The sequence below is a fragment of the Tiliqua scincoides genome, chromosome 4 (assembly GCF_035046505.1).
Source record: "Tiliqua scincoides isolate rTilSci1 chromosome 4, rTilSci1.hap2, whole genome shotgun sequence".
NCBI classification, from domain to species: domain Eukaryota; kingdom Metazoa; phylum Chordata; class Lepidosauria; order Squamata; family Scincidae; genus Tiliqua; species Tiliqua scincoides.
In genome coordinates, this window is record NC_089824.1 from 80,294,752 (window position 1) to 80,313,202 (window position 18,451).

Below are 18,451 nucleotides of genomic sequence, written 5' to 3' on the forward strand. Positions count from 1 at the left end.
AACCATAAAATGCAATAAAAATGTAAAAAAGCTTACATATACACTGAAACCTAAATAAGACATGTAGCCATCTTTTCAAAAAAGAAGACTGTTTTCCCATTCAAATCCATGTGGCTTGGTTGGCTAATCCTTTTCACAGCTTGGATAACTCAAGTTGGCTATCATTTTATTATTCTTATATCTTTCTCCCCTGAAAAATTGCTCAAGTCTTTTCTATATGAAGTTGTGACATAAATGAAGGCTTCAAAAAGCTGCTCCAGCAAGAAAAGTTAGCCTGTGGTTTTGGCTTATGCACTTCAGGACCCATGCAAATTAAGCTCCATGAGCACAAGTATTACACAATCAGCCCAACACTGTTTTGCTGTGTCTTCCCTTTTGGGTTTTTTTTTAAAGAGGAAGGCTAGATGGGAACCTGCTTTAGTCACATTAATACTTAGCAGGTTCATACGTAGCCTCCAAATCACTCCTGTGTGCAGAAGCCACTTCTCAACATGCCCAGAGGTGCTATTTTTATGGGTTCAGTGCTTTCATGTGGAAGCTGGCTGAAATCTGCTGTTGGTTGTATGATCGTGACAGTCCTTCTGGGATTACCTGCAATTACACAAGTCACTGTAGTCATGGCGGCGTGGCCTCCTCCCCCAAAATTCTTGTAAACTTTGGCTCCCAGAGTGCTGCCTGGTCGTATGGCAGTTCTGGTCCCACAGGGCCTTGTGTGTGAGAGGCAAGCACTGTTAATGTGTGAACAAACCCACTGTCCTTGGGTAACTGAGTTAAATATTGCATAAGGTTCCTTCTGAGAGTCAATATATACATTCAGAACAAGCATATGATCCAATTTTCACTATCCTGTCCAGTCATCTTCCCAGGGCCAAACCAAGTGAGATCTTAAATGTATTATTTAGCTTGGCTCTTACAGTAAAAATAACAGCTGGGCGTGATCAAGATAAGGACTGTAGGATGAGTATGTGTGTGTGGCAGAAAGAATATTTCACTCTTTACCTCTGTCATTTTTTAACAGAAAATTTCCCTTTCCAAGGTGCTATTTTCCTGCAATGACACCGTAAAGAAGCCCACTGCAGTGTCAGGGTGGGATAATTTTCAGCAAGGAACTGGCATGGTAGTTGAGGCTTAAACGCTCTCTATCACTGTACTTGATTCAGTTTAGGCCAGTGGTTCCCAAACTGTGGGTCAGGACCCACCAGTGGGTAGTGACCTGATTTTTGGTGGGATGTGGAAGATAGCTGACAAGGAAAATATTTTGAGCCCTATGGAAACTGAAATGGATCAGCACATTTACTTCTGAGTAGATGAATGTGCCTTGGTTCACTGTGAAGGGCAGCCAGAGGGGAACACACTCCCCCCAGAATAGTCCCAATCCTACTAATGTGGAGCTCACCAAACACACCAGAAGGCGTTCTTCCCCTCCCCCCCACCACAGTAAAACAGAGACTTGAACAGCTGGTACATTGAAGCTTTTTTCAGTCTTGTAAAGCTAGGTGGGTCCTGATAGAGTGTCATTTTAAAAAGTGGGTCCTAGTGCTAACAAGTTTGGGAACCACTGGTTTAGACCCCTGAACAGCTATTTTTAAAATTAGCCCCAGGCTAGCCAATGACATCTTACCTAGTTTGGCCTTTAGTTTGAAAAGTTCTGAGTATTTCACTACAGTGCATCCAAAACCCTCCTTTATACTACATGTGAAGAAGGTAAGTTGTTGACTGTCTTCTGTGTAGAGGTTTCTCAAATGTTTGAAGAGTTTGTTGTGTCCCATCTCTACAACATTCATTCCTTCTTAAGCTGAACCATAACCAGAGAGTTAAAATAATTTGTTATCTCAGATATCCCATGCTAACTGAATCTACTGCATTGGCCCTTCTGAAATGATGATTGCAATTGATTTTGGCTTGTCCTTGATGCTGGACAGCAAAAGCTCAATCAGATGTGTTGCTTTCTTTAGCATAATACTGACACTGGAGGGACAGACCATTCCTGCAGTATCTGTGGAAAGTCTCTGAGCTCAGCCAGCTCCCTCGATCGTCACATGCTAGTACATTCAGGTGAAAGACCTTATAAATGCTCCGTGTGTGACCAGTCCTTCACCACCAATGGAAATATGCACAGGTGAGAACCAGTCATGAGGTGACAGTGTGGGAAAAGCTTGATGTAGCAACAAGTATCCTATCCCGTTTCAGAGTTGCAATCCTTTGGCTTGTATACAGTCTCTTAACAGCTGCTTTTCTTCATGCATGATAAGATGCTTTTAATAACACTCCTACTGAGGCAGCTTTCAAGTCTCTGCTGAAATGTTGAAAGCCTTGTTGCATACATGGAGATTTGTTTAGTGCTTCTCTGCATTGGGTTCCCCTTCTCCAACCAGTGTCTTGGCACCAATAATTTGCAATTTTATTATTTTAGTCTAACTTGCACTTGATTTTTGTCTTGCATCAGTTCATGTGTTTGTACCGCATAGCTATCTAAAATATATTTTTGCTTAAAAGTTAAACACTGCATTTCAATCTACACACATTTTTTATTCATAAATTGGGAGGTATGGAAAATGACAATTTTATGTGCGTACTTGGGAATCGACATCTCGTAAGTTCAGTGGGGCTTAAACTTTCAAGTAAATATGCATGGGGTTGGGCTGTGCAGAGGGCAGATGGCAGATATTGTGGCAGGAGTATATGAGTGCAATGAACAACATGATGTGAGCTATGAATCTTCTAAATTGATTGCCCTGGCACTGTGAATGGTTCAGATTAAATTGGTCTGTGGGCAGTTCTTCAAATATGGGCTTGGAGCACATAGTTTCAGGGAGGCAAATATACAGGACAGGCAAATGTTCTGCCTGTGTTTCATTGCACAGGTGTCCTCCCCACTCCAGTTATCATGCTCTGTGCTAATGGTCCAATGCTGTGCCATATATCTCGTTGATATATTTGCAGATGTTTTATTTACATAAGTATCCTGAATTTTGAACTGGACACTTAACATGTCTGGCAAGTGGAAAGATGTGATGGCAAGGTGAGGGAGATAAATAAGGAGCCAGAGGCATCTGTATTTAGAAGAATATGGTTTTAAAGACCTGACTCTCTGAACATTGGAGATCTTTGAAAGCTCATGTGCTTTCAGTGGTGCCTAGAAACTTGGCTGAGATTCTCACAACTTCAGATGCCTTGCTGATAGGGTATTAGGTTGCATTTACTAAAGACACTGAAGGTTGATCACTGTCTCATACAAACATAGTACATACATTTGCACCACTGATACTGCCACTTCCTTTAGTGCTATTCTGTTATGGCGCTCTTTGTTCTGGGTTGATAATGGTTGTAACCAGTAAGAGCAGTGCAGTCTGACCAATCAGCACCAGTCTCTATCAGTGATATCTCCTGTTGCACTGTTGCAGATAGTGCTTGGCTTTCTAGGAATGAATCTCTGGTATTATCTGAAATATTACTGTAACACCCTGTAGAGTTGGACCAAAGGTCCAAATAGTCCAGCATCCTGTTTCCAACAGTGATCCAGCATTCAAGAAGTTCACATGAACAGTAGAAGCCCCCATGTTTGACCCTGCACCTGATATTTGGAGCAGTGGTGTCACTAGGGTTTGCTTTAGCTCGTGTGGGAGTCCAGCGTGTCACCTCCATAATGGACTTTCTCCCAAGCAGTGGGCGGGGCAACACCCCAGGCGTTATGGTGATGTACCATTACCTTGCCCCTCTGGTTTTTTGGCTATAACTTTTGTTAGAATAGAGATATTTCAACGTGTTTGTTTCATTGTATTCTGCATGAAATTACGCATCAAATGATACATAACATGATGGGATTATTTGAAAGTACCAAAATTTAAAATTTTTTGGCCAGTAGTGGTGTCACCCCGCTGTGAGCGTAACTCAGTGTGGCCTGAACCCCCTAGCAACACCACTGATTTGGAGGTTTATCCTCTATACATGGAGGTTCTATTTAGCCATCCATGCTGATAACTGTTAATAGACCTGTCCTCCAGGAATTTGTCTCTGCTTTAAAAAACAACAACAAAACCACTACTGTCTTGGTCTAGTGGCTATTTTGTGAAGCTGTGCAACCACAATGCAGTGATTTTGGAGCTCGTGTTGGCACCAAATTAGCCCCCATCTGCTGGGCAAGGCTCCCTATTCACATATACTGAAATGCTTCTACCTGAAGCAAATCTTTCTCAGATGGGATGTAGCTTAATAGTACAACTTTAAACTCTGTTATTCCTCATACTTGCTGTTCCCTGGTCATGAAAGAAGATTACCATTGTGTGTCTGGGACATGTTTGGTTTTATGATTAGAGAAATGCAAATTGTGGCAAATACGTATCCTAAAACTGGCCCCTCCTCTGTGCTGCTTGTCCCAAACCTTTCCCATCTTAGCAATCCTTCTTTCCCATTTCCCCTATGCCCAACTCCTCATGCCAACCTTTATATGAAATAGGAAACCTTAAGCACCTTGCCCGGTGCCAGCCCGGTGCCATCTCTTCTGCAGTTTTAAGGTTTACTGAGGCTCTGCATGAAGGTTTCAAAGAGGTTGTTGCAACCTTTTCTCCTCTCTCCTTTTTTCAAACCTGAGAAGCTGCTGAATTCTCATTCAGTTGAGAAGCAGCACTAGCGGTGCTCTGTTCAGTTCTCCATTGGCATCAGTAAACACGAAGTCATAGCTGCAGGCTTGCATTTTCCTTCCTCAGTCAAGAGCCAGTGCCAAAAGAGGTCCTATTCCCTTGAGAAAACAGTGAGCTTATCCTAAATGAAGCAAAGGTGCGGCTGTTCAGCCTGCAATTTTCAGTTACCACATTTTGAGTCATATCTGGAAGGACAGGTTTGCAGCACAGATGTTACTTCTGCTGCAGTCTCCTTTCCAAGAAATTCTTGGGAATTGCAGTTCTGCAAGGGTGGGGGGGATCTTAAGAGGGGTTTTGAAACCCTCTTGCCCCACTCCTCAGAGCTCTTTGTTAGCAGTTGGAGTTACTGCCTAGCTTTAGCTGCACTGTTGGATTTGGCCAATATAGTATAGCTGCCTTCTCAAAAAATAGGGACAGACTGGGACAAAGATGAGTACATTTCTTCTGAAACTGAACCTGATTTGTCTGGTAATAAAACAAGAATAACGGTTTGTTATTTTATATTTGTATGCCCTGCTCTTCCTTTAGATAGCTCTAAACATCTTACATAGGTGCTAACCTGATCAACACCCCAACATTTTAAAATGCTTATTTTATCCTACCCTCTTTCTGAGGAACTCAAGGTGGCATGCAACATTCTGCCTTCCTGCACCTTTTAAAAATCCTCACAACAAGCCTGTGAGGTAGGTTGGACTGAAAGATAGTGACTGGTGCCAGAGTGGGAGGCCTGGGTTGAAATTCCCCAATCCTATTCTGACATTCTGTTTGCCCCAATAAATTGGTGCTTGAGTTGCAGCTGGGCTTATGGCATAGGGTGCTCCCAAGCCAGTTGGTTGCTATTGTCTGTTTTCCCATGCTCTCTGGTCCTTCTTAAGAGTGCAGTCATCTTTTTAGGTTCAGCACCTCCTCCTTTCAGATAAGTAGAATAATGAGGTTTTCCCTTTTTAAAACAAACTAATTTTTGGTTCTATCTAGTGCTGAAACTTTGGCATGTTTATGTGGAAGTGGGATGGACCAAAGGAAGTTTTCTGGTTATGTGTCCCTAAGTTGAAACATCACAGTGATGGGGAGGCATTTCAGTTGTGCCATAAGTAGTCACTTCTGCACTTGGAGAGGGCTGCCACCTCTGCCTCTCCCCAATGGGAACTGCTGAAATGTCTCAGCTCAGGCAAATTGTCCCTGCTCAGAACCTGTGGTGTCAGTAAACACCCCCAAAAACATTCTGCTGCTGCTGACCAGTGCCAGTGCGCTTGTATGTTTGATTTTCACTTTCCCCACCAGTCATATTCAGTGGCTGAATGTGCTTTCCTGTGCTAGGCTGTGGGTAAAGAACTACAGAGGAACAGCAGTGGTGCCATCCTTCTGGTGTCACAAAGTCTCTCAACAAGACATTGCACAATTTAATTTTATAATTTTCAGTATCTTTCTCATCCCTGCCAGCATTGTGCCCTTATCCAATTTATACCCAGTGTAAGTACTCCATCCTCTGTAAACTGCTGGTTTTCAGGGCAAAATCTGCAGTGCATTTTGGGCACAACAGCCTGAACATGAATTTCATAATCTCTGAGGATTTTGCTTGCATTTTAAAAAGCCACTGAGAGGGCATTAAAATCCGATTAATTTTGCAAGTTGCAAAGCAGAAGTCCTCTGGGGTTTGCTAGCTCTCTGTTGGGTGACATTTATGACATGTGTTCATTACGAGTGACAAGCATACCTAATTTTTTTTACCTTTAACCTGCTTAGGTGGGTTTAGGTAAGTTCCTTTTTCTCTAGTTTTGCACACTTAAAAAAAATGCATAGGAGAAATTTCCACTGGATTGTGCTCTTGGCTAACTGCCTGACTACTCATAGCTTCGGACCTCTTGAAGTGTTGACTCTGGAATAGCTCTTGCACACGTATCTCTGTTTTTCTGTTGTGCTGATTCCATAGCAGAGGTTGAACAGAATGTCCTCTAACTTACTGGCCTGGATATTTCAGATTGGACCCTTTTCATCCCACTGTATGCTAGTTGTTTCACTTTCCGTGGCCTCCCTTTAGGTAGCTGTTTGCTGGACAGACATATTGCTTATCCATCTATTTTTCTTTCATAGTTTTGTACAATATTTCATTCCAGGGATTTGTTTCCTGACGATTGAGCCACAAACTTGTATTTTTACTAATGCATTTGCAGTGTGTAAAAAGAGAACTTGCTTTTCATCTCCCTTTACTGCCCAAGCTCACCCCCCACTTCTCCCCCACCTTTCCTGTTTGCCTTTTGTTTTCCTTCTAGCCTTTTATCTTGTCTCAGCAGATTCTTTAGGTCTCTGCTGATTAACAACCTGATTCTGCTGCTAGAACTGACCTCAGCCACTATGCCTGGACAGCAACAGCTACTGGTTCTGCTGTACTGGCACTGGAGAAAATATGGAGGGCAGGAGTTTTGAATGAAAAGTTGAAGTAGGGGGAAGGTGATGGAGCAGAAGCAGTGCTTCTTGGTACCACATGCCAAGAACTATGGGAACAACCCTGTTTCTCAGAACCAACACACATTTGTGCCAGCATATTATAATGTAAGATAAGCTGGAGGCTCTATTAAATGACATTGAGTAGAGATTTTTGGTTCTGGCATACTTACCCACATAGCTCAACCCTGAAACAGCATTCTGTGCATGCAGAGAAATCTTGTGGAACATAACCTTTCTGGGATTGTAACTCTTGAAAACTGCACTGGGGGAATCTCATAGAAAACTGCATACCAGGGAGATGGGTGATGTATCACATGGTTATTTGCATGTGTGGAATGGTCCTCAGTCATTGCAGTGCAAGCCTCCACTTGTGCCGTAACACATAAGCTGTGTATAGTGCTAAGTGGTCTATGAACTACAGCTTTTTTTCAGAATCGCTCCATTTTTTCTTGTCTTCCTGCTTTCATGTAATATTTTGACTACCTGCAAATGTGTTGGCTATGTCTCCTAAAGTAGTTGCAGAGAAAGCAAAAGTGAAAAAGACAGTGTACAAACTAGAAATGGCATAGTTGGGTATCTGAATTAGTGCACTAAACCAAACACATAGCATGTGAATAACCTCAAGCTCTTTGTGTTGCTCTCTAGCACAACTCATCAGAATTCCAAGAATGTTGGTTTGTAGCTCTCAAGGTGGCAGAGATAAGCGTGCAGGCCTGGTGGTGGTTTCTGATGAAAGCTTAGAGTGCTAGTAAAGAGGCACCCAAATCTTCATTGTTTTCCATGAAATAATAAAAAGGCTGCCTGGTCCAGAGTCCCATACGTTTGTATGTTGAGGCTCACTTTGAATTGTGGTTTTTAAATAACCAGTTTAGTATTTGAGGGTAACAGTTCAAGGATCTAAGGCAGCCATTTTCAACCACTGTGCTGTGGCACACTGGTGTGCCATAAATGGCCTGCAGGTGTGCCGCAGGAGTTTGGGGAAGGGTCATGTATTAGTAGGGCCACTGGGGGATGTGAGTCCCCTGCTGGCCGTACAGTATGCCTTGTCAATTGTCAAAAGACTGATGGTGTGCCTTGACAATTTTAGTTCCTTGTCAGTGTGCCACTAGACCAAAAAGGTTGAAAATTACTGATCTAAGGAGTTTATGGGCTGTAATTTAGCATCCATGACATTCACCTATGATGAATGATATTGAGATTGTCACTGACATGCAGTGAAAATGTGCAGACTAACTGCGCATAGGGTCACTTTTGTGATTGAACAATTTACCAGTGCTTACTTCTAAGCATTACCCTAATGCAGGGTTTCTCAAACTTTGCAAAATGGAGGTGCTTTGCGCCCACTTCTTTTGCACGTTCCAAGCGTCGGGGAGCGCTGTGCAGGACTGCACAGGGTTCCCTGCTGCAGCCCAGCATCATGCAAAGTAAGGAACAAGCACCTGCCCCTCACCCCCTTAGCAATGCGATCCTGGGGATCACGTTGCTGCCTCCCTCCCCTTCCCCCCACCCCTTAAAGTGACTGGGGAAGTGTTACCTGAACTGGTGGGTTGCGACCCACCAGTTTGAGAACCACTGCCCTAATGTGTCCCATTTCCATGTAAAGTTTAGTGGTTTTCAGCTGTGCACTCTGCCACCTTGAGAAGCTGTATTGTGAAGCCTTCTGCTTTGTCTCTGTATCCCTATATATATTGCTTAAATAGCAGGACCTCTTACTTTACTGTCTGTGACCGAGAACTCAGGTCTTAACCTTTTTAAACCCAAGTTCATGCACTGGGTGTGAACATGTATGATGTGATCTATGAGTCTGCACATGCTTGGGAATGTTGTGGACAGTCCTTGATCTTGCAGGTGACTGTACTGAGCCTACTCCTGTTGGAAGTCCTTGACCCTCCTGTCATGATTACAGTGCAGAAGATTGTGCTACTTGTCGTTACATAATCCCAGAGTGTGGCCTGAACAGACTGAAACTGTTCTAAAGACCTGAGTACAAGATGCATTCTAAAGGCCTGAGTACTTGGGGGATCAGATGCAATGCATGCAGCCCATCTTTTCCCCACAGTCTGCATGCAGTGATGTTTCTATCCTTTCTTGGTTCTGGTCCATTTTCATGATGATTGGGGTGACTGGGGAATCTGCTGTGTTGTGCATCTGGGGTTCAGTTCACTTCCTCTCATATCCATGGAGATGTCCCAAGAACACTTTTTTTTTTCTAGAGGGCTTACAGTTACAGCTACAGTATCAGCTGGGACTAAAGGCAGCTGCTACTGTTGGAAGCACAATGCTGGATTAGTTGGACTTTGGTCTGACCCTGGTAATTCTTTGTTAAGAGAATTGCTGTGCCAACACTCCCTAAATTGCTCTGCATTAAACACTTCACTCAAACTTAAATATGGGATTGTTGCATTTACAGGCGAGTCTCCATAGGGATGCAAGCATTGTGAGATGTTGCTGTTAATAGTGCATGAAAATTTTCAGCTCAGTTGAAAGCAGTATAGCTGCTGCTTCTCTTTTCTGCAAGAGCAACACAGAGTGGAGCTCGCAGAATGATGCTTGAAAATGTTTGCAGATACATTTCCATTCAAAATACATTAGGCAGAAATGTCAATGTTAGTGCATTCACATTTTGTGAAAAATGTATTATACAAGATGTTTGTGCCCTTGGTTTTTATCAAAGGCAATATGGGAAACTTGTAGAACCTTTTCATAAAGTACGGTGTTCTGAAAATTCTGTTGATAGCATATCAGCTATGACATGGGGGGGTGATGATATCACAATAGTTTTTTTCCATAGAAACCAAGGTATGTTTTTTAACGGCATCAAAAGATTGATTTGGTTAAAGGTTTGACTCTGAAAAAAATCTGTATATGGAAAATGTAGGAAAAACTACCTGTTGCACAGATTAGGTACCCACACACGAAGGAAAGTCCTTTCCTTTATACAGCAACAACTGTTTACTATTATTGCAAATCAGTAAACAAAGCTCCATAAGTTTTATGCAGATATAGTATGTCAATACTATACTGAAACAAAACTAAGAGCACAATCCTAACATTTCATTAGGCCGGCGCAGGCCCCCTGCGCTGGCCGAGGAATGTCGTGAACACAGCGCAAAACATGATCACGCCTCCTCTAGAACCAGCTTGGCCAGCGCAGCGGCCCGCACTGACCAATGGATGCCGGATCCATTCCTGGTTGGGGTTAGTTTGTGCCAGCCTGGGCAGGCCAGTGTAGGGGGTGAGAGAGGGTTGCGGGAGGGTGGAACGGGAGCAAGGGCATTTTTGACTGGGGGAGGACGGTTTGGGAGGCAGGTCAGGCCCAGGAATGGGGTGGGACAGGCCGCAGCAGCGCAGGCTGTGTCTTAACTCCTGTCCCTGGCCTGATCAACCTTACTTGAGGTGCTTGGATTTGCACCAGTGATTTTCCTGGCGCAGATCCAAATAGCCCCATAGGGGTGGCTGGAGTGTTACATGGGGTCAAGGGGAAAAATCTCCTTACCCTGAGTTGCTCTCCAGCCACCACCTAACTTATGCTGGATGCAACACTGGTCACTTGGCCTGCCTGTTCCAGCACAGGTTAGGATTGGGTTGTAAATCTTGCCCATTTTGATATCATTGTATAGCAAAAACCTTACTGTGAAACTGATCAAACCTTCACCTAATAGGAATGCTGTACAGAAAGCAGGTCTGCTTGAGAAGGGCTTTGCTTTGCACTGACACTGTGCTTCCTTTTTTCTATTAGAAATTTAAATTTTACCTTTTTGCAAGGCTTGCTGCTACCTTCCTGACCTTTTTAAAAACCTGGATATGACCCATCAAAGGTTCTGTGATATCACTGACAGGGTCCTAGCAAACTTTGTGAAAACTTTCTAAGGCTTGGAAATTGCAGACTTTCTCCTGAGGTTAATCATTGATGATAAGAAAATCAATATTTTCAGGGTCACTTGAGTGCAAAAAACCAAGCATCAGCGTTGGAAATAAAATGGGCTAGTTTTTTCACCCCAATGTCAGTTGTCTGCATCACTGCAATTAAAATTTTGTCCAGTGTATTTTTATTCATAGAAAATAAATGGTGCATGGTAACAGACTACACTGTGGATAATATGTCGCAGCACTACTAACTTGTATGCTTTTACAAGAGATATGCTTCTAGGAGTAAAGCGTCACACAAGTCAGAGGGGTGCGAGAGATGCACAGACTCTGCAAGCAGAACTTTGTCCTTATGTGTACACCCCAGCAGCTAAAGTGGGCAGTACACCTTAAAACAAATAATGTAGGAATTGATCCAAGGGCAGCAATGCCTTGGTAGATGCAGCAATTCTGTATGTAACAAATATGCTCTGTGCAGATCACTGTTGAATTTGTACCATGTGTTGTTCACAGCTGCTAACCATCACTTCCTGTATGATTGTCATTAAATGCTTACACACCTTACTATTTCTCTGCCACACAGAATTCTCTCAGCATCATTTTGTTCTGTCTTGTTTCTCTTAAACCCTGGAACCCAACAGCTTTTTCACAATCTGCATGCACCTTGTCTGCAAAGAGAAAATGAAGGTGGAATGACAGTTCACTTTCAACCCATATGCTGCATTTCTTTGTCTTCAGCCTGGTTTTTTTTTTTTTGGTGACAGTTTCTTGGTCTTGTTTAAAAGAAAGCTAACAAGAAAGGTGCATTCTGATATTTGCTCATTCTTGTATGCCAGAGCAGAACAGGTTGAGCAAGTTGAGAGATGGGAGCTGACTAGACACATGTTAAGGTGGAACAGCAGCAACTACCAAAAGTGCAATTGATAGAGTAGGCTGTTCCTCATTCTCTTGTCGTTTTTATTACTTCCTTGTGAAACCTAGTTCAGTTCTGTGGAGTGATTTACTCTAAATGGATTGCACCAATGCTGCCTTTTCAGGCATTTACTCCAGTTCCAACAAGGCCTCCTGTGTCACAATCCTTTTTCTGAAAGTAGCTAAAAAGCTGTCATGGTTGAACTTGAGTGCTATCCATTCTTGATTACTGAGCTGAACACCCACAGTTCTTACTGAGGACGATTCTGTTGCACAGCAGTATTTTAAGAGTCGCTTATATACTAGCAGTGGTAAGGGACTAGTACTATAGGCACGTAATCAAACACGGCTTAATTTATGGCAGGTATCGCTTCCTCAGTGGTGGCAACTCCCTGAAAATGTGCAGTTGTTACTACCACTTATGAAAGCAAAAAAAACTACTCTGCAAGGGTTTGGTTTGAAGAATAATAGCACAATAGCATTTAGTTTTATGACTAATAATAAAACACACATCCTAAGCACTTGAAGAAGGGAAGCATAATTAACTTGGTTGTGCTTCCACAAAGTGACCATAATTTTTTTTTTTTAAAAATGAGATGGTCTGCAAAGAAAATAGAAATCAGAACAGTACCCACTAGAACACATTTTTTACACTTACGGTAATAAATTTTTACATTTGGATATGAAGACTATAACAGTGAAGATTATATGCAGCATCATTTTTTGTAATAAAAACATGGCATGGGCATGCTTTATGATTGGCTTGTGGTGAGTTTTTTTCCTCCATAACTATGCAAAAGTATGCACATTAGTCCTGTTGTGAGGAAACACAAATTTTCAGTTATGTTGGCTGGAGAATGGTTTCTTCATAATTATGCAAGTGAATACACCTCAATAAGACTTATTCTATTTTGAGTTTTATAGAATGGTATCCTAAGCTCCATTGATATCAGACTTGTGGCCCAATTCTAAGAGACCCTTGTGCTGCTGGAACAAGCATTCCAGTGGCATAAACCCCTTTATGGACCTTTAAGAGGTCCATGCGAAGGTGGACAGCGGACACCCACTGAAACAAGTAAGCCTATGCAGGTGGTGTTATGGAATGAGGCAGGGGGGTAGAGGATTGGCAAAACAGGGAGGTGATGGAAGGAGGTAGGTTTGGCAGAAGCAACACCTACCAAATTCTAATCCCCTTCCTGGGCATGATCCACCTTCCTAGTACTTGCACTACCTATAGAGCTTATGCAGCTTTGAGGTTTCCCATGGTGATGCTGGGGGCTACTTCAGGGCAAGGGAACAAATGTTCCCTTACTCCAAGGACACCTCCAGAGGCCAAAACTTTATCATGAGATACAGTGGTGTCCACGTTTGCACTGCTGCACCGCTGCATGGGGAGTGAGGTAGTTTTGGGCTGTTAGTCACATCTGACTTGCACTATTGTTTTTGATGGTACTTGGTCATGACTTTTTAGGATGCAACCAATAGAATTTAATTTTGCATTTAAAGCATATATCAACTTTTTATTTTCTGTACCTGTTTATCACTAGCAGATTTGTAGAGGGATAATTGTATTTGGTTTTGCGACCTGATGTATGCGAATATGGAATAATATTGTTGAACTGTCTTACAGGGTTGTTGTATTTTTTGTTGCAAGTGCTTTGAACACATGAAAGTGTTATTTATAGAACAGTAATGCATTTGGGCTCAGACTTTAGTTGAAATTAAGGCTTTTTAGAGCCGTGGGAATTAAACTCTTTTGTGCTCCTGGGAATTTGTCTAAATGTTTTTTTCAGTTGTATGATCATCAGCATCAGGTCTTCTCTCACCTGGAGGCCCTTGAGGGAGGTGGTTAAGATAATGCCTGTTGGGTTTAGGGTGTGGTAAAATGCACCAAAGATGTTGAAAAACACCCCATTTGCTGCAAAGATGAATCATGAGATAATAGCTTGGCTTGACTGCTACATATATGTAAAGACTTCAAGTCTGTAGTTGAGCCATGTGCAAGAGACAGATTTGCCTTATAAGAACGTTGTGGTGCAAGATATCTGGCATTGCTCTTCCATACCATCTAGTATGTTGGCCTTGAAGAGATAAGATATAAAAGATCTATCAGCTGAGTTCCCTTTCTGTCATCTGAGCTGAATATATGTCTTGTCCAGTCTAGTTTCAAATACTCCAAGCAATGAGGTTTCCCTCAGATGATACCTTTTATTACAAAGTAGACAGGTTTTGTTTCTAAGTAACGGGAGTGTTACCTTCAGATGCTGTAATGCACCTCAACTATGATTAGCTGGTGGGATTTGCTCTGAGGCTATTTTATGTGGCCGTAGGTAGGCCTGCAAAAAAGAATGTAGTATTGAAGTTTCTACAGAAGGAGAAAAATACATAATTTTATATTAAAATACTTAGATTATAATAGACATACTTGAAAGAACCATATATACAAACCCCTGCTAACTGGATAAGAGGCACTTTTTAAGTGGGTACTCTTCTTTTATTTAGCAGGGGAGAGTAACTGGCCCTCCTCACCCCAGCAGTGTCTTTTCTAGTGGCTATCTGTGGTGGTGTTCTGCATCTTTTTAGATTGTGAACCCTTTTGGGACAAGGAGCCATTAGTTGTTTGTTTGATTTTCTCTGTAAACCGCTTTGTGAACTTTCCATTGAAAAGTTCCGTTGATATTAAAAGTTATCCGTTGATAATAATAATATTATAAAAATATACTCCATTATTCCCCCAAAGTCAATCTCTTAACATCATATAACATGAATCTATCCATCTCTTTTTAATTTGGGAAGAAATAAAAAATATAACACAGTCACAAAATAAAGAGTGGATGATAACCACAAAACAGGCCTGATATTTCAGTTTCCATAGATCTTTAGGAAATTGATGCCAGATTAAGATTTTAACTTCTATGAAGAATTCATTCTTCTTTAAAAGCGATTGTGTCCATGTTGTCCAAATAAAGTAGGTCTTCAACTCCCATCTTCACATAGGTATTAAGGAAGATTTCCAGCCAAATTGGCATGGTAAAAGGTTTGCCTGCAGTTATATTTATCTGGTTAAGGAAAAAATGCTTTCAGGTTGTTCTTTATTTGAATAGGTTCTGTCTTTCCTTGATTTTATATATTGTGTACAAGTAGGGACATAAAATGCAGTACTGGAGTGCTTGTGGTCTATAACTTTGGAAGCTCTTCTCTGTGACTGCTAAGGGGACCAATTTGTATGGCAGAATTATCTGTCCGATTCTTGGACTTCTGTGGGGAGAACAGAATAGTCCTTGAGATTAGAGAAGCTGGTTATCCTTGTTTAAGATTATTTGAATAATGCTACTTTTCCTGGTAACTTGCATGCTCTCTTTTTCAGTGTTTGAGTGCTATCTTGAGGGCTTGAATTTCAGGGAGAGGGCTTAGGGAACCTGTCCTCCTTACCTTTTGGTGACAGCTCTCTTACTACTGTTTAGCCTTTGGGGGTGGGGTGTGTGGGGGGGGGGGATGGAGGGAGGGAGATTTGGCAAAAATGGGGAGGGGCTTCTGGAATTCTTTATGGGAAACCTTCCCTCCTCCCCATAGAGATTTTTCTCTAGGCTTGAATTGGCATCTGTGAGAAAGTAGAGCAATAATGTGGGCTGTATAGGTCTCCAAACAGAAGATCAGGTGGATACATTTATGTTCTTAAGAAGTGCAATCTGAATAGGAGGGGGAATGCCCTATTTTGACTGTGTGTTTTTGTGTGCTTACTTATGTTTTCATTAAAGCTTCTCTTGCAATTCAGATGAAGGGCTTGACTCTTTCCCCCACCCCTTTCTACCTGGCTCTAGGCATATGAAAATCCACGAGAAGGATCCAAATGGCACAACAAGTACGCCTCCCTCCATGTTGAAACGCAGGCGGTTGTCCACCAAACGGAAGCTCAGTCAAGAGTCCGAGATGGACAAGGAGGAGCGGAGTCCAGCAAAAAAGGTTCTCTAGGATGCATTCTGCAATAAAGTTGTAGTTGCTTTCCTTTCTCTCACCTTCTTTCATTTTTTTAATTTATGCCTCAGGTAATTTTGTTTAGGATTAGGTAAACCTTAGGTTTAGGTTTGTTTAGGTATTAGAAACTCAATTCATCACATGTAGATGGAAGTATGATGAAATTTCTAAAATCCACTGCAGAGTTGAGGGGTGTCAGGTGGATAGGGGTGGCATATAAAAGTTATCTTGTGAAACTGCTGCATTTTGAATTAAGGACACCTGAGACATAAAAGGATCGCATTACAGGCTTTCCCCCGTAACTTTGGGGATGCATTCCCCACCCCCCATGGATATGGAAACTGCGGGGAAAAGGGAACCCTATATGGAGAAGTACAATACTCTGCTAAAGGGAGAGACGTTAACAGGAAGCAGGAACTGTCTTGCTTCCTAATAATGTTCTGCTTGCGTCTGCTTAGTGTGCAGGCTGCCTGCCTGCCTGCCTTTCATGTTCCTGTTTAACATTCACTGAAAGGTAGACACTTTCTTGGCAGCTGATTAGAGAAGCTAATCAAAAGTAATGGGTGTGCCCCCTCCCCTCTATATCCTCAGATCCAGTATCTATATACTTAACCTGATTTCTAAATGTTGCCAATATGATAACTGGCAGATGTGTGGGACTGCGTGGACTAGTGATGGTGAACCTTCTGGGATTGGTGTGTCAAAAATTTGGAAAATGCTTAACTTGATTATGCTGGCGTGTCAGCTCCCCCCTCTCCCACAAAAAGGAGTAACAATTCTTTACATATTCATTTATTTTTTTTAAAAAATTATAGTCCATTTTTGTGTGGTGCTATGTATTACGCAGGCCTAACAAAATAAAACTTTTTTTAGTTACCAAGGATATTTGAATGAATTTAGGATATTTCTGGGGTGCTGAATCCAAAAGTGGCCTCAGTTTTGCCCCATTATCTCTAGTTTTGGGGGTATGGCATAGCCACCTTTTATACAGATTTAAGCAGCTTCCTTGTGAGCTTCCTTATGAGGAAGCTGCTCAAATTGGCATATGTGGCTATGCCATACCCCAGTGGTATTCAGACTGCGGCGTCACGACTCCCAGACTGTACTCACCAGTCCCTGCAGCAGCCTTCCTGGGGTGCGGGGAGCCCTGTGCAAGCGCCTGCAGGGCTCCCCAGCTGGCTCGAAGTGAAAGTAGAGCGATTGCGCTCCACTTCCGGTTTTGTGGAAGTGGAGCACAATTGCTCTACTTTCACTTCAAACCAGCAGGGGAGCCCTTCAGGCGCTCATGCAGGGCTCCCCGCACCCCCAGGACAGTGCTGCAGGGACTGGTGAGTGCATCCCAGTCCCTGCAGCCCCCCTTAGCGACGCGATCCTGGGGATCGCGTCACTGCCTTCCCCTCGCCCCCGCTGCCTCCCTCCCCTCCCATGCAAGAACTTACTGCGCTTTTCAAACTCCCAGAGAGTTTGAAAACTGCAGCCATACCCCCAAAATTAGAGCTAATTGGGCAAGACCGCAGCCATTTTGGATTCAGCATCTCAAATATAACCAAGAATGGGTTTAACTTTTACAACAGCATAATGTTTGTAGGCCTGTGTTATACAAAGAAATGTCAAATTACAAAAATGAAATGCAAGTAAAACTCAGTTGTTAGGTGTTGGTGAATGCTGGTGTGTCACCCGAAACATAGTGGTGTGTCATCTTTGACCTGTGTGATACGTTTGCCATCACTGGTGTAGTCACACACTGCTAGTCTGAGATGTATCTCCATCAGCCTAGGCCTTCTGTCACTGGAATGCAAGATCCGGCAGTGGAAAGCCCAGATAGAATTGGGCCATGAGAATACCTGTGTGTGTGTGTGTGTGTGTGTGTGTTCTCTGTTTTAGGTAATTTGTATTTTCCCTGTTTCTCTTGTGACAGAAATAAATAAGCACAGTTGCTGTACACAGTAAGTCACACAAGCTTAAAGTGGACCAATTTTTACTTCTCCATATGTTGCAAATGTTTTCAGTAGCCTGCAATACAATCATGAGCCACTGAAATACTTGCATGATGAGGTTTGATGTCTGAGCTTAAGTGAGAATTTTGGTTTGTTTGCAAGAACTTTCCCTTTTCTCTACCAAACAGGTTGTAGAGGAACCACAAAGTGGTGAAGGGCAGAAGAAAACAGAGGAAGAAATTTATCGTTGTCCAGTATGTTTCAAGGAATTTTCTTGCAAATATGGACTGGAAACCCACATGGAGGCGCACCCAGATACTTCACTGAGGTAAGACATTGGAGATGCTTGGGATTGGTGGATGTTTGTGTGTGTGCAACATAAGAGTTCAATTTAGCGTGCTGCACAATTGTCAGTGTAAGTCCTATTGAGTTCTTTGAATAAGCTTCTGAGTAAACGTGCTTCAGATTGTGCTTTTTTGGGGGGTAAAAATCTCACAATTCATAAAAATTGTTAACACTGCTAAGCCTTAAATGTCAGTGGTTTCTAGGTAGGCTGAAAGAGCGAAAATCCTTACAAGGAGAAGGGGGCACATAATGGCATGAATGGTGAAGGGAAGAAAGGCAGGGACAACAAGATGTTAGCATCTGTGGGCAACAGGCTGAAGAACATATGAT

General features: G+C 42.4%; 1 protein-coding gene across 4 annotated transcripts in view; it reads left to right on the forward strand.

The window, feature by feature from the left end:
- Positions 1–18,451, forward strand: part of RREB1 (ras responsive element binding protein 1) — a 141,756-nt gene that overhangs the window by 80,284 nt on the left and 43,021 nt on the right. For all 4 annotated transcript variants that reach the window (XM_066624352.1, XM_066624351.1, XM_066624354.1 and 1 more), the window contains exons 7-9: positions 1,956–2,119; positions 15,686–15,827; positions 17,965–18,104. In XM_066624352.1, coding sequence (XP_066480449.1) covers positions 1,956–2,119; positions 15,686–15,827; positions 17,965–18,104 — 446 coding nt within the window. The remainder of the gene's footprint in view (positions 1–1,955; positions 2,120–15,685; positions 15,828–17,964; positions 18,105–18,451) is intronic.